Genomic DNA, 16282 nt, shown 5'->3' with positions numbered 1-16282 from the left:
TCTGATATGGCTAAATCTGCTGTATCACAATACTGGCCCCAATACTCATAAAAAATTATCCTAGGGGCCGGTGTTATGGTACAGTCGGTTAAGCTGCTGCTTGGGATGCTGACATGCTGGAGGGTAGCAAAAGATGGCCCAAGTACTTGGGTCCCTGTCACCCATGTTTGAGACCTGGACGGAGTTCTTTGCTCCTGGCTTTGGCTTGGCCCAGATGCAGCTGTTGGCAACCATTTGGGGAATGAACCAGTGAGTGGAAGATCTCTATTTCTCTGTTGCAGTGTCTTCCCAAAAAAATCTTTATTTTTATTTTTTTTGACAAGCAGAGTGGACAGTGAGAGAGACAGTGAGAAAGGTCTTCCTTTTGCCATTGGTTCACCCTCCAATGGCTGCCGCAGGCGGCGCGCTGCGGCCAGCGCACCACGCTGATCCGATGGCAGGAGCCAGGTACTTATCCTGGTCTCCCATGGGGGGTGCAGGGCCCAAGCACCTGGGCCATCCTCCACTGCACTCCCTGGCCACAGCAGAGAGCTGGCCTGGAAGAGGGGCAACCGGGACAGAATCCGGCACCCCGACCGGGACTAGAACCCGGTGTGCTGGCGCCGCAAGGTGGAGGATTAGCCTAGTGAGCCGCGGCGCTGGCCCAAAAAAAGTCTTAAAAATGTATCCTATAGTTTATTTGAAGTGATTATCATACTTACTATTTGATTTATTTAGTAATAGTTATTGTCAATAGTATTTCATATTTTAAAACACTTTACAATTATAAGGAAGTTTTTAAGTGTTATTTTGTTGAATTGTTCCAGTGGGTGACTAAGGACAGAACCTATATTTTTAGGGGAATGACGAGAGAACTTGAATACCTGGAAAATGCTATAATACTTTGTTTTAAGGGTTAGAGTGGTAGAGAGGGCATGAGCCTGAGTATGAACTAGGGAGGGTGTCTTGTGGATCAGTACAGTGAGGCATCTGACAGGAAAAGTAGCAAGATCGCTGTGCTTGCTGAGAGAAAGAAGGAACTTGGAACTGTCTTGACCAGGTCACTTGACCAAGTGAACAAGCAAGGACAGTAACAGTGCGAACATATGCAACATGCTTTCACATAGTCACTACCCTATAAATTAGATTTCAGTCACTTCATTCTTACAGATGAGGGGCTAATGACTTGCCCAAGGCCACACAGCTATTAAAGGTAAGGCCAGCATTGGAATCCAATCTAGTTCCAAGTCTAGAGGGCAAAGGAAAATCATGGTGCAGAGATAGGAATGACTTGTCCCGCCTTCGCCGTCCATCATTTTCTTGTCTCCTCCATCAGGAAGGTCCCTCTGTTCCTTTCCTTAACGGTTTCATGTGCTTCTCTCTCGACGTTTTTGTCTCGGGTCTCCCATCACTCCTTTTCACATCTGTTAACATTTGCGACCGACATTTATTGGATCTCCACGTATATCATACCCCATTTTGCTTTACAAAACAAATAGAAGGCAATGACACGAACTTTGGCTTGTTCCCCTGCATCTCGCTTTCTGTATGTCTAGGTCTGAATGAAGCACCTGGACTGTGGAGATGCAGTCGGAAATCGGAGGAAGGGGAGCATCAGGTTGCAGTCCCTCCCAGGGCCACTAGGGACCACCCTCCTCCGTACAGAAGCGCCGGCCAACGCAGCCTGACTCTGTTGCCGGTGCGCGCCCTCTGCTGATTGGTGCCCCCACAAAGAAGTCGCGCTTTGATTGGGCCGCTGTCAGGTGTCGCTGCCGGCAGGTTCGGCTGCGCAAGCGGAGGGAGGCGGGTGAGTGAGGGCCGGGGGCGGTGGGGGAGTGGCTGGGGGCTGGGGGCGGAATCGGAGGGGTGGGCTCGGTCGGTGCAGAACGCCTTCGAGTAGCTCCGGTGCGGGCAGCTTCAGAGAGAGGCCGGCGGAGAGGCCTCCATGTCGGCGTAGGGAGCGTGAGGCGGGGAAGGCGGGGGCTGGCAAAGGCTAGTGGAGTCGGGATGGAGGGCGGCGGTATTCGTGACCCGGAGCTGCGCGAGGAGAGGACTCTGGAGCGGGGCAGCGAGAGAACACAAGGGTGTGTAAGCGTCCGCTTGAGGCAGGTTGGGGGTGGGGTCCTGCCTGAGGAGGAAGGGTCTGGGTGGAGGCGACCCGCGTGAGGCGGCCAGGGAGCGGGGTGGGCTCGAGGAATGGGCTGAGAGAAGGCGCTGCAGGCAGTCTCTGTTGAGGGAGCGCTGATCGCTCGGGACGAAGGTGTTGCCAAGTGTGGTGACTCATGTGAGGGTTTGGAGGACTGTTGAATATTGGGGAACCGGTGAGTAGGAGGATTAGTTGGATTAATTGGATTAGCTGGTCAGTGATGGAGGGGGGTGTTGGCAGTCAGTGTTGGGAGTGGTTAGGGGAGTCAGCCGTTCTCGCAGATTGGGGAAGGAAGGCGGCGTGAGCTAGCCCAGCCTGAGACCGGGCAGCCCGCACGGTTGGTCGGGGTCAGGATGGGACTGTGTATGAAGGATTAAACTGTGCATTAAGGAGGAAGTGTCTGGCTGGAGGGACTGAGGAGGAGATAATGTCGGTGCCTGAGTTTCTGTGCGTTGAAAGTATCCCTGACTGGAATTGGAGTTGACTTTCCCCTTCACCATGGACGGAGCCCTCCCACAGGTGCAAGGTGATTAAGGAAATTAGAGCACCACGCAGCCAGTTCTAAATGCTAAGGGATAAAGGCGTTGCACCGTTTCCCTTCCCTTCCAGCCCTTCTCGGGATCTGATTTTACGCAGGTGTAGCCGAGGCGCTGGCCTGCCTCCCTGCCCACCTGCCCTGCTGGAGGGACCTGGACAGTGGAGGGAATGTTGAGATTTCAGTCTGAGAATAGGCTGGAGCCTGCTGTTGCGAATGCCTATATCCTTTCTCCTGTCCTTTCTCCCTTCCTTGCATTACTGCTTCAGACCAGGCTAAGGCTGCCCTTTAGCCCAGTGTAAAGTCTGAAGTTTTCTTTTGCAATGCAGTTTGGGGGAGAGGGTCAAAGGGAAAGAACACAGAAAACAGGGGAGTGGCTCTGGGAACACAACATTAAACCCCAGCTTCTCCCAGAGGTGCATCTAAATAAATCCTGGCTTATTCCATAGCTATTTCTGTCAGGCTTCTATTTCTGCTTTGTTAACACTGAATTTAGACCTCCTTTTTAAAAAATTTTATCTCTCTTTAGCCCCATATTTGTGAACAGGTTCTTCTTCTTGTATTCTATTTGTCATCACCTGTTACAAAATTTCAAGAACATGACTGTACATTCAGCAGAAAACAGGGAGTTAGTAGAAAAAAGGACAATAGGTTCAGAGTCTTAGATATGAGAGAAAGCCCATGCTTCAGAGAACAGATAAAGAATGCAACAAAATTCTAATTGCTTAAATGATACAGGGACCTTGGGAATGCCACAAGTCCTAGAAATTGGGTCAGGTCCCCAAAAAGGAGTTCAGAGGAAAAGCTTGTTAGTAGGAGGGGGAGTGTGTGTGTGTGTGTGTGTGTGTGTGAAAGAGAGAGAGAGAGAGAGAGAGAGAGAGAGAGAGAGAGAGAGAGACCGACCGACCTGTAGTGCACCACTGTTAAACATACAGAATGTTGTGCCCTGTGGTGGTAGTTGAGCAATAGAGACGCAGATAATGAAGACTGGAAAGGTTGCGGTCTTTATAAAGGTCACGTATAACTTTCTCATCAAAACTGTGAATATCAGTTGTAATGGAAGCATTTGAAAATAGAGAGCATAATTATTGAAGACTACTTAAATAGTAGTCTCCATAAGACTAAATTAATTCGTTTACTTAAGGAGTTTGTGGCTTTTGTTAGAGTCATCTGCCAGTGTTTCTGGGAACTTTTGGAGACCATGGAAAATTGCTGATGTGTGACTCAATTTTATTTTTGGAAAATAATAACAGATACTTGTGTCCTTACAATTCCCTGTTAATGAATGCTGACCTTTAGTGTATTTGCTTCAGATATCTTAAAAAATTGAAATAAACACTATAGATACGGTTGCAAATTACTGTAGAATTCTCAGTTCCATTCTCCTTTCTCCTCAAGAGTAACCATTGTCAGGAATTTTATTTTCTCTCCAAATCTATATTTTTTTACTTCTATTATTTACACAGTCATAATATTTGATTTTTTTTTTACTTATACAAATACAGATGCAGTTTTACTGAGTGTGTATTTCTGCAGTTTTTATTTGGGAAATACCCATTTATTATATATCACTTTGCTTCATTTTTTAGATTGCTGTTAGTCTGCCATTTCTGTATAGTACATCATTGTCATATTTATGCATTTGTCTACTTGTGACATGAGTTGCTATGAGTTTTTTTTTCCACTGTCGACAGTGAGAGTAAGAAGGTTAAGAAGATCCTTTTTCATGTCTTCTGATGTAGGAGTTTCTCTACAGCATTGTTTCTGCACGTTGGCACTGCTGACATTTTAGGCAGGATAGTTCTGTGTTGTAATGGAATATCCTGTGCTTTTTAGGATGTTTAACAGCGTTCCTAGCCTCTACTCACTAGATGCCAATAGCACCTTTCCAGTAAGGATAACCAAAAATGTCTCCTGCCAAATGTCCCACATGCGTCAAAATTGCAACTGGTTGAAAACCACTGCCCTTAAAGAAAGAAAGAAGGAAAATTTAAAAAATAGAACAACAAAATAAAACAAAAAAAGAAAACCACTACTCTATAGATGTCTGTATGCAGACGTGGAACTGCCAGCCTGTTCTGATTCAAGTTAAAGTCTTATGATATCCTTAACTGATGTGAATTTAGGCAGATTTTTTTTCCCCCACTGTAGTTCCTGGTGTGAAGGACATTGGCCTAGACCAGCACTGGCTGTGTAGTACCAGGGACAGTGGAGGGAATGTTGAGATTTCAGTCTGAGAATAGGCTGGGCCTGCTATTGGGAGTGCCTATATCCTCAACCTCCCAACCACAACAGACCTCTTTCCTTGAACAGATTTTCCAAATGTGAGCATCTACCTTTTAAAGTAGAATGGGTGAAGGAGTAAGAGAAAGCACAGGGGATTTTAATGTGATCTAATGCTTAAAACAGATGGCACCCTCAATAAATGTTTTTTGTTAGTTAATCCTTCATAGGAATGAAGATGGCGTTTAAGGGAAAAGCAGCTGAGCTGTCTCATTCCTCTGTCCTTGAATTAAATCCTGGAGTTCCGCACTACTGTGGGGAGGCAGAGAAGGGTTAGGAACATTGTGAAATGCATCCAAAGGTTGAAATGTCACTCTAACCTTCTCTCCTGATAGGAATCAGCAGTAGCCTTCCTTGAAGAATTCCTTTCCCATTTGCTGTCTGGAGTTAACACTGTTTCCTGCTGCCAGAGTCGGGGATATGCCAGCACTGTAAGGCTTAATCTCCTGATTCTCTTACCAATATCTTGGTTTGGGTGGGGTGAGCAGGGAGGAATCTGGAGACCTTGATTTTCTCTCATATCTCTTTAGTCAATTCAAGTCACAGCCCATGTACCTCTTTTCTTGTTGATCCTTCTTCCTATAAATCTGTTTCCTGTTTCCTCTAGTACCTTTATGGTTCTCTCCTCCTATTTTTTCATTCCCTTTACCCTGTCCATACCCACTGCCAAGGGTTTGGATTCTGTGCTGATGGGGTACCCTTTTCTGCAGAGCGGGATGAGTGGGTGCTCCGGCGGGGATGTGGTCGTTGATGGCCAGTGAAGGCGAGAGCACCACGGCCCATTTCTTCCTGGGAGCTGGAGATGAGGGGCTGGGCACCCGTGGAATAGGCATGAGGACGGAAGAGAGTGACAGCGAGCTCCTTGAGGACGAGGAGGATGAAGTGGTAAGATCAGCAAAAAGGATGTAACTTGTTGGAGACCCTTGTCACAGACGGTTGAGATTTCATGGGATGGAGATACTTGTTAGTTCTTTCCAGATGCGCAGACTTCTTGTCAAAAATAGACCCTATCCTGGTTTAGGGGAGGGGCAGAAGAGACTGGTTAGATTGCCTCTCCTTGAAACTCCTACCCTATGCCCTCCTCCTATTGTCTCATAGCAACCGGCTTCCTGGCTCTTCTGCCTGAGCACATTTTTTACTCTGGAAATGCTCCTATTCTGTAGGTAATAGAATCCCTAGATGTGCCTTAACCCAGATCAATGTTAGGAGGCATCCATTATCCCACAGGTTCAAGTCCTGGGAAGAAATTGTGCTCTAAGGAGATGAAACAGTATTTTTTTTAAGCATCTCATTAAAACAAATTTTTTTTTTTTTTTTTTTGGACAGGCAGAGTGCACAGTGAGAGAGAGACAGAAAGGTCTTCCTTTGCCGTTGGTTCACCCTCCAATGGCCGCTGCGGCCGCTGCACTGCGGCCGGCGCACCGCGCTGATCCGATGGCAGGAGCCAGGTACTTATCCTGGTCTCCCATGGGGTGCAGGGCCCAAGTACTTGGGCCATCCTCCACTACACTCCCGGGCCACAGCAGAGAGCTGGCCTGGAAGAGGAGCAACCGGGACAGAATCCGGTGCCCTGACCGGGACTAGAACCCGGTGTGCTGGCACCACAAGGCGGAGGATTAGCCTAGTGAGCCGCAGCGCCTGCCTCATTCAAATTTTTTTAAAATTTTACTTATTTATTTAAGATTATTTATTTGAAAGGCAGAGTTAGAGAAAGGCAGAGTCAGAGAGGGAAAGAGAGAGGTTTTCTATCTGTTGATTTACTCCTCAAATGGCTGCCACAGCTGGAGCTGGGCCGATCCGAAGCCAGGAGCTTCTTCCGGGTTTCCCACACAGGTGCAGGTGCTCAAGGACTTGGGCCATCTTCTATTGCTTCCAGGCCATAGCAGAGAGCTGGCTTGGAAGAGGAGCAGCTGGGACTTCAGCTGGAGTCCATATGGGGTGCTGGTACTGCAGGCGGCAGCTTTACCCACTACACCACAGTGCCTGCCCTGAAACAATATTTCTTGATGGGAGTGCTATATGAGGGTAGTTTCTGATTTCTTGATCACACTTCCTCTCTTTAGCCTCCTGAACCTCAGATCATCGTTGGCATTTGTGCCATGACCAAGAAATCCAAGTCCAAACCAATGACTCAAATCCTAGAGCGACTCTGCAGATTTGACTACCTGACTGTTATCATCCTGGGAGAAGATGTGATCCTCAATGAACCTGTGGAAAACTGGCCGTCCTGTCACTGCCTCATCTCTTTCCACTCCAAAGGTTGGGGTCTGAGAAGGAAAATAGGAAGGAGTGGTGGTGGGAATGCTGGCTTGGGAAATTAGGTTCTTACTGCCCTACTTCCTTAGTTAAGAGGCCATCAGTGCCTTCTAACACTCTAGAGAACAGTGCCCAGGGGTTTGCTTTCCCTACATATCATAAGAGTTGCCTGGGAATAGTTAAAGCCCACATCCTGTTATCAGGACAGCCCTCAGCCTCCTAGGCACTCTGACAGAACTGAGTCTCTGGAAAGACCTGAAAAATAATTTCTCTTTTACTTCTTCCTAATGAATATCCTAGACTGGGGAAGCTGGGCAGAAGGATTTGTGATGGGTTGGATGGGGAGGGGAGTTCAGTGGCAGCTATAGTATGTCTATCTCTTACTGATTTCTCACTGTATCTTTTTCACTCTGTTTCTTTGGTCTGTTTCCTTTCTCCATCCCAGGCTTTCCTCTGGACAAAGCTGTTGCTTACTCCAAGCTTCGAAACCCCTTTCTTATCAATGATTTGGCCATGCAGTATTACATCCAAGATAGGTATAGCTTTCTGTTGACCAGTGGGATGGGTGACCCTGAGATCATGCCTGTTTAGGAAACTCATTCTGGGAGGGCAGTCAAATAAATGCTCTTACTTTTTGTACTGTTCCCTACTGAGTTTTCTGCCCCAATATCTTCTGATCCCTGTACAAATGAACTCCCTAGCTTCTCCCCTTAGCCTCCCCATCCAGCCTCTCCCAGCTAATGTATTTGGGGGTGACAGGAGGGAGGTGTACCGGATCCTGCAAGAGGAAGGTATCGATCTGCCTCGATATGCTGTGCTCAATCGTGACCCTGCCCGGCCTGAGGGTGAGTATCTGACCTTGCCCAGCCTACCTTGCCTTGTCCTCTGTGACAACCCAGTTCTCCATCCTGAGGACACTAACTATGCACCACCTATCTGTGTGGGGCTCTGGTTATTGGATTGTGGCTAGGGTTGGAGCTATGGGTCTTTGGATGGAATTTTGAAACCATTATGAGGATAATTCAAACAGCTTGTATAAATGGGATTAAATGATTAGTTTATTTTGGCATAAAAGGAGTTTATTTGGACGACCAAGTGATCTTTAAAAAGTTCAAGAAAAAATTACGTTATGATAAAATTATGCACAGATTCAAATTTTGCACCAAATCTGTTTTTTGTTTTTGTTTTTGTTTTTGTTTTCTTTTTTTTTGATTAGAGACAGAGAGCTCCCAGTCTCCCTAAATGCCTGCAACAGCCAGAACAGGGCTAGACTGAAGCCAGGAACCAGGAACACAAGCCAGTTCTCCCATATGGTTGCAGGGACCTAAATACTTGAGCCATCACCTGCTGCCTCCTGGAATTTGCATTGACAAGCAACTGGAATTGGGAGCAAAGCTCTAGGAATCTAAATTTATCTTTTAATTAAAATTTTCATGAACTTTTTGAAGTTCCTTTATATACAGACATTGTCATCTATAAGTATATACCATGTACAGATATTTTCATATCTGTTACTATGATATATCACAAAAACTTGAGGACTATGGAGATTAAAACTCAGGGAAATCCAAGTTGGAAATATTCTGTTACCTCAGGCCCTACTACTTTTCAGAGTGTAACCTGATAGAAGGTGAAGACCAAGTAGAAGTCAATGGAGCTGTCTTTCCCAAGCCCTTTGTGGAGAAGCCAGTGAGTGCAGAGGACCACAATGTTTACATCTACTACCCCAGCTCAGCTGGAGGAGGAAGTCAGCGCCTCTTCCGTAAGGTGGGGAAAACTTTTGAGCATCTGGGGAATCAGAAAGGTAGAAAGACAAGGATAAGGTTGTTGGGAAGGAGGTTAGATAATTTGGGGACAGGATGGAGGGTTGAGGCAATATTTTTCTTTTCTTCCTTTTCCTCCTGAAGATTGGCAGCCGAAGCAGCGTTTACTCTCCTGAGAGCAGCGTCCGAAAGACAGGGTCGTACATCTATGAGGAGTTTATGCCAACAGATGGCACAGATGTCAAGGTTATGGTGGATGTAGGGATTAAGAGGATGTAAATGCATGGGTGGGAGTGGCTTGGTTGGGAAGCAAGTGGAAATGTATGGAAAGGATTCTAGAAAACAGAGTGAATGTAACTGGCTCTTATATTTGAGTGATAGCATGGGGAAGATGTAGACATTCACATTTTCACTATCAGAGCAAGGGAAAGGGGGTGACAAGGAAATGCTACAATGGGAAATTGTTTCTTGATGAGGACCAGATAATAACATTTGAGTCCCAAGAAGAAACCTTCATAGTGATCTGGCAGTGAGGCTCCATAAGAAAAATGTCAGGGATTTTGTTTTTGTTTTTGTTTTTGTTTTACTTACTCTGAAACTAGTCCACAGACCTAGTGCTCATGTTGTCTTCTTGTATACAGGGTGAGCTGTGGGCATACTCAGTGATGCTATGTACCTGCAGGTATATACAGTGGGGCCAGATTATGCCCATGCTGAAGCTAGAAAATCTCCAGCTTTGGATGGGAAGGTCGAGCGCGACAGTGAAGGGAAGGAGATTCGATACCCAGTCATGCTGACAGCCATGGAAAAGCTGGTGGCCAGGAAAGTCTGTGTAGCCTTTAAGGTAGGCAGAGACCCACGAGGAGCTGTGGAATGAGGGACAGAGTTGGGAGCAGGGTTCTGGGAAGAAAGAATGAATGTTTTATTCTTGTCTTGCCTCTTTCTCTCGTAGCAAACAGTTTGTGGATTTGACCTTCTTCGTGCCAATGGTCACTCCTTCGTATGTGATGTCAATGGCTTCAGTTTTGTCAAGAACTCAATGAAATACTATGATGACTGTGCCAAGATTTTAGGGTAAGAGACATAGTCGTCCAAACTGGGGAGAATGGGCCTAGAGGAGAGAGTTAAAATGTATTTACTTTAAATATTGTAAAAGCGATTTAGAAGGAAAAAAGAGAAAGGACTTCTTTCCCCCTTTGACTTTCCAATACCACATTCCTCAGAGATAATTACTGTTAACAGTTTTAGACATAGCATTGTCTTTTTTTGCCATGTACAAATAAACTATAATTACTTTACTAAATGGGATCCTACTGTAGTACTATTCTGCAACTTGACTTAAAAAAAACCATCATGTTGGGTGAGAATTTAGCCTACTTGTGAAGACACTTATGTCCCATAACGCAGTACCTGGATTTGGTACCTGACTCTGGTTCCTGACACCAGCTTCCTGCTAATGCAGACTCTGGGAACCAGTAGTGACTGCTCAAGAGATGGGATTCCTGCCACCCATGTAGGAGATCTGGATTGAATTCTCAGCTTCTGATTTTGACCCTGGCCCAGCCCCAGCCATTTTGGGCATTCTGGGAGTAAACCAGCACATGGGGAGTGTGCACTCTTTCTCTCACTCACTTTCTGTCAAAGAAATAAAACATTTTTTAAATCATCTTGAAATGTTTAAACCATTCAAAAATATGTAAGGAATGATGAATATGGTGAACATCCATATATTTATCTTCTAGCTTAGGAAATATTTTTATAATAAACATTTTAAAATTTTTATTTATTGTTTTTAAGACTTACTTATTTGAAAGGCAGAGGCAGAGAGAGATAGAGGTCTTCCATCTGCTGGTTCACTCCCCAGATGGCCAAATGGCAGGAGCTAGGTCAATTCAAAGCCAGGAGCCAGGAGCTTCTTCCAGATCTCCCATGCAGGTGCAGGGGCCCAGAGACTTGGACCATTCTCTACTGCCCTCCCAGGCCATAGCAGAGAGCTGGATCAGAAGTGGAACAGCTGGGACTAGAAACGGCGCCCACATGGGATGCCGCGCTTCAGGTCAGGGTGTTAACCCACTGCGCCACAGCGCCAGCCCCTCATTCATTTTCACATTTCTCTTTTTTCTCCTAGGAACACCATAATGCGGGAGCTTGCCCCACAGTTCCAGATCCCATGGTCCATCCCCACAGAGGCTGAGGACATTCCCATTGTCCCTACCACATCTGGCACTATGTAAGCAAAAGTTAAAAAATCCAGAGTGTCCTACTTAATACACTTGGAATTCCTTTAGCCAGACTAATGGTTATTTCTTGACCCCGCACTGACTAGTGGCACCTGAGTCTCTTCTAAATAGTCTCCTTAGCTCTACCTGTATTCCTAATCTCAGATCCCTTTTCCTCTGTTCTTTGACATGTCAAGTAGGATGCGATAATGGGAGATGGGGAGGGGCTCTGATAACATTTCCCATCTTAGGATGGAACTTCGTTGTGTTATTGCAATTATTCGTCATGGGGATCGTACTCCCAAGCAGAAGATGAAGATGGAGGTGACACATCCAAGGTAGGAAGAGTGTTCTAGTTTAGAGACACGTTTTTTGAGTACGATGGGTGAGGGAAACTCCCAGAAGCTTTAACTGTCTGATTGCACACTGAAACTTCTTACTTCTTCAGGTTTTTTACTCTATTTGAAAAACATGGTGGATACAAGACAGGGAAATTAAAACTCAAGAGACCTGAGCAGCTTCAGGTAAGGTAGAGACTCTAGCCTGGAGTTGAATTTTCTGAAAAAGATAGTGTATGGGATTGGGGCCTTGATGAGGGAGAGACTGACTAGGATGAAAGGGTAACTTGGCCTTCATCATGGGTTCCTTATTATTTCCTCTAGGAGGTGCTGGACATCACAAGGCTGCTGTTAGCTGAACTAGAGCAAGAACCAGGTGGTGAGATCGAGGAGAAGACTGGAAAGCTAGAACAGCTGAAGTCTGTGTTGGAGATGTGAGAAAGGGGATAGCAAAAGGGAGCCAATGACCATGAGGAATTGGGGTGCTGGGGAAGAGAGCAAACTGTGACTTTCTCCTGCAGGTATGGTCACTTCTCAGGTATCAACCGGAAGGTGCAGTTGACGTATTACCCTCATGGAGTAAAAGCTTCTAATGAGGGGCAAGGTAAGATACAGTCTCCCTTTCTATTACCACCCAGATCTCTTGTAGATCCAGTTGCATGTCAAGGGGCCTGCTCCGGCTAATTATTCTCAGCTCATTCTCAATAGTAGAGAATGGGGCCGGATACTAGCCAAAACTTCTTCACGTTGGCACATGAAAGATGGCTACTCCCCCAGATGACCTTTCTGTTCTCCTCAGAAGACCTAACATTTAGATGTTCCCACTGTTTTCTTATTCCCTCAGATCCACAGGAGGAGGCTCTGGCCCCAACTTTACTGCTGGTGCTGAAGTGGGGTGGAGAACTGACGCCTGATGGCCGTGTGCAGGCTGAGGAGCTGGGACGAGCTTTTCGCTGCATGTACCCTGGAGGACAGGGTGAGTATCTTGGAGGTGTAGATATCAAGCAGGGCTAGAAAAAGATGATTATTGAATAAGTTAGGGGACATGAAGGGACAGAGGCAATGAAGGGAAGTTAGAGGGGAAATGAGGGTTCTTCCTTCCATGTTGGTATTTATAGCAATCTGTTCCTTTGCTCCCTAGGTGACTATGCTGGCTTCCCAGGCTGTGGGCTGCTTCGTCTTCACAGCACATTCCGCCACGACCTCAAGATCTATGCCTCGGATGAAGGCCGTGTCCAGATGACTGCTGCTGCCTTTGCCAAGGTGCATACTACAGTTTTTCCACAGGCCCGGCTTCCATTAGGTAGATAAACAGAGTTTAGAGAACTGTTGGAAAGTTTCAGGGTGTTGATGTGCCAACATGAAGAAGTTTTGGCTAGTATCCAGCCCCATTCTCTACTATTGATAATGAGCTGAGAATAATTAGCCAGAACAGGCCCTTGACATGCAACTGGATCTTCAAGCCAGCTCTCATTGCATCTCTGGACCATTTAGGCCTAGGAGGCCTGGCCTGGAGAGGCACCTGATGGAATTTGTGCTTCCTCATCAGGGTCTTTTAGCTCTAGAAGGAGAACTGACTCCTATTTTGGTACAAATGGTGAAGAGTGCCAACATGAATGGGCTCCTAGACAGCGATGGTGATTCCCTGAGCAGCTGCCAGCACCGCGTGAAAGCTCGGCTACACCATATTTTGCAGCAGGATGCAACCTTTGGCCCTGAGGACTATGATCAGGTCAGGCTCATCCTATCTGTGCTCCAAATTTCCTGAATCCTAAATTCCTAGAATTCTAAATAATAGTGACCAGTAATAGTAGTACTAACTGCATGCCAGACATTGTTTTAAGTATTTTACATATCTTATCTCATTTAATCCTTATAGTAACCCTTTGAGATAAATACAGGTCCGTAATCTTTTATCCATAATTTCAAAAAATAGGGATTTTTAGAGGTGTGGTATCAAGACTTATTTGGCAGCCGAAACTGACATGAGCTGTCAAGACTATTTATAATCCTTATTTATCCCACTTAGTGTAAATAATCATATGTTTTGCTTCTAAATATTAATGTTTGGTTATGTCTTAGGCCCTGCTTGGAGGTATTATGTATTATGATATGAGCACTATATTAACTTCTAAAGTTAAAAAAAAATCAATTCCAAATGCAACTGAGCCCAAGGATTTTGAATAAAAGAATGTTTCAGTTATCTGTTGTATAAAAAACTAGTCTAAAACTTAGTAACTTAGGGGCCAGTGCTGTGACATAGCAGGTAAATTTGCTGCTTGTGGCACTGTCATCCCACTTGGGTGCTGATTTGAGACCTAGCTGCTCCCCTTCAGATCCAGCTCCCTGCTAATGCACATGGGAAAGCAGCAGGAGATGGCCCAAGTGTTTGGGCCCCTATATTCACATGGGAGACTTGGAAGAAGCTTCTGGCTCCTGGCTTTGGAATGGCCCAGCTCTGGCTGTTGAGGCCATTTTGGGAGTGAACCAGTGGATGGAAGACCTCTCTCTTTGTCTCTCTATCTCTCTATAACTGCCTTTCAAGTAAACAAATCTTCAAACAAACGACAATAAAAAAAAAAAAAAAAACTTAGCAACTTAATACAACAACCATTTTATTGTCTCTCACAGTACCGGACTCAGCTGGTTTTGCTTGGGGTTTCTCCTAAAATTGCAGACAGATGTCTGAGACTGGAACCATCTGGAAGTTTGGAAGTTTGATGGGGATTCGGGGATGGCTGGCTCTCCCTATAATCTCAGAACATCTCCTCTCCACATGTTTTCTTCATGTGGTTTCTGTAGCCTGGTAGCTGGACTTATTAAATGGTAGCTTAAGACTCCCCAAAAGCAGAAGCTTCTCAGCTTTCTTGAAGTCCAGGCCCAGATTCAGCACAATATAGCTTTGTTTTGTTTTACTGCTGAAGTGCTCATGCTCACAGAGCCAAAGGAGATAAAGAATTAATTACTGTCATTAATCCACCATGAGGAATGTAGACTTGTGCTTTTCTCTCATTTTACGCATGAGGAAACCTAGGCACTGAAGAATTTGTGCTGTTTTTCCCTGGTCATCCAGCCTGCATGAACCCAGTGAATTTACCTTCAGAGCTCAGGCTGTTATGCACTGTAGTCTACTGCCTCACAGTGTTAGTCACAGTGGAGACCATTAACCCACATGGTCATCCTTCTTCATATGTGTCTAGGCCATGATTCACCAGGCAGTGTTTTCTACTATCCCATTTCTCATTTCTGACTGGTTCTTTTAAAAAAAATATTTTTTTATTTTTTATTTTTTATTTTATTTTTTTTAAAGATTAATTTTATTTATGTGAAAGAGTTACAGAGAGAGGCAGAGACAGAGAGAGAGGTCTTCCATCTGATGGTTCACTTCCAAGATGGCCGCAACGGCCGGAGCTGCACCGATCTGAAGCCAGGAGCCAGGAGCTTCTTCCGGGTCTCCCACATGGGTGCAGGGGCCCAAGGACCTGGGCCATCCTCTACTGCTATCTCAGGCCATAGCAGAGAGCTGGATTGGAAGAGGAGCAGAACTGGCGCCCATATGGGATGCCGGTGCGTTAGGCCAGGGCGTTAACCCGCTGTGCTACAGCACCGGCCCCAAAATGTTTATTTTTTAAACTTTGGTACCACTGTAACCATTTTAAAGTGGATAGTTCTGTGTTATTAAGTGTACTCACATTGCTGTGTACGCATTTCTGATAGTTTTTTTTTTTTTAAGGATTTATTTATTTATTTGAAAGTCAGAGTTACACAGAAGGAGAGGCAGAGAGGGAGGGAGGGAGAGAGGGCGGGTGGGCAGGCGGGCTTCCATCCAGTGGTTCACTCCCCAGTTGGCAGCAACGACCAGAGCTGCGCCAATCCAAAGCCAGGAGCTTCTTCCGGGTCTCCCAGCTGAGTGCAGGGGCCCAAGGACTTGGGCCATCTTCTACTGCTTTCCCAGACCATAGCAGAGAACTGGATGGAAAATGGAGCAGTCGGTACTTGAACTGGTGCCCATATGAGATGCTGGCACTGCAGGTGGCGGCTTTACCTGCTATGCCACAGCACTGGCCCCCTGATAGCTTCTTCTTCTTTTTTTTTTTTTTTTTTTTTTTTTTTTTTTTTGGACAGGCAGAGTGGACAGTGAGAGAGAGAGACAGAGAGAAAGGTCTTCCTTTGCCGTTGGTTCACCCTCCAATGGCCACTGCGGCTGGCGCGCTGCGGCCGGTGCACCGCACTGATCCGATGGCAGGAGCCAGGTACTTATCCTGGTCTCCCATGAGGTGCAGGGCCCAAGCACTTAGGCCATCCTCCACTGCCTTCCCGGGTCACAACAGAGAGCTGGCCTGAAAGAGGGGCAACCGGGAAAGAATCCGGTGCCCCGACTGGGACTAGAACCCGGTGTGCCGGCGCCGCCAGGTGGAGGATTAGCCTATTGAGCCGCGGCGCTGGCCCTGATAGCTCTTAAATATGCTAAGTAACTGAGCACATTGCTTAGGAAATAAGATTTACTTTATTCTCCTTTAAATATGACTTGATAAGGTATGAAACCTTGCCACCTTATTTTCCAACCCATTGCTCAATGTCAAATCCAAAAATCCAAGGCAACTTTCCCTTGCTTCCATTTGCTAGCAAGAATGGAGCTTGTGAAAACTTAGGTAGAATCATGTATTCCACCCACAATCTTCTTTCTCCCTCCTTACTCCCCAATGACTGTGACTTAACTAAAGGCTTGAGTTGGAACCAAGTCCAACTCAACCTCTACCCCA

General features: G+C 45.9%; 1 protein-coding gene across 26 annotated transcripts in view; it reads left to right on the top strand.

Annotated features, from left to right (window-relative positions):
- Positions 1–1652: 1652 nt before the first annotated feature.
- PPIP5K1 (diphosphoinositol pentakisphosphate kinase 1) overlaps positions 1653–16282 on the top strand; it is a 57869-nt gene continuing 43239 nt past the window's right edge. For 13 of the 26 annotated variants that reach the window (XM_051822456.2, XM_008269103.3, XM_070054101.1 and 10 more), the window contains exons 1-18: positions 1809–2063; positions 5279–5374; positions 5654–5828; positions 7007–7202; positions 7645–7735; positions 7959–8044; positions 8812–8966; positions 9107–9208; positions 9645–9806; positions 9915–10036; positions 11091–11192; positions 11433–11519; positions 11630–11705; positions 11844–11953; positions 12041–12123; positions 12364–12495; positions 12661–12782; positions 13069–13251. In XM_051822456.2, coding sequence (XP_051678416.1) covers positions 5682–5828; positions 7007–7202; positions 7645–7735; positions 7959–8044; positions 8812–8966; positions 9107–9208; positions 9645–9806; positions 9915–10036; positions 11091–11192; positions 11433–11519; positions 11630–11705; positions 11844–11953; positions 12041–12123; positions 12364–12495; positions 12661–12782; positions 13069–13251 — 1956 coding nt within the window. In that variant the 5' untranslated portion in view covers positions 1809–2063; positions 5279–5374; positions 5654–5681. The other 13 variants (XM_070054105.1, XM_070054100.1, XM_070054097.1 and 10 more) reach the window with 4 other exon arrangements.

The sequence above is a fragment of the Oryctolagus cuniculus genome, chromosome 12 (genome assembly GCF_964237555.1).
Source record: "Oryctolagus cuniculus chromosome 12, mOryCun1.1, whole genome shotgun sequence".
NCBI classification, from domain to species: Eukaryota; Metazoa; Chordata; class Mammalia; order Lagomorpha; family Leporidae; genus Oryctolagus; species Oryctolagus cuniculus.
This window is presented reverse-complemented; position numbering and strand designations above follow the sequence as displayed.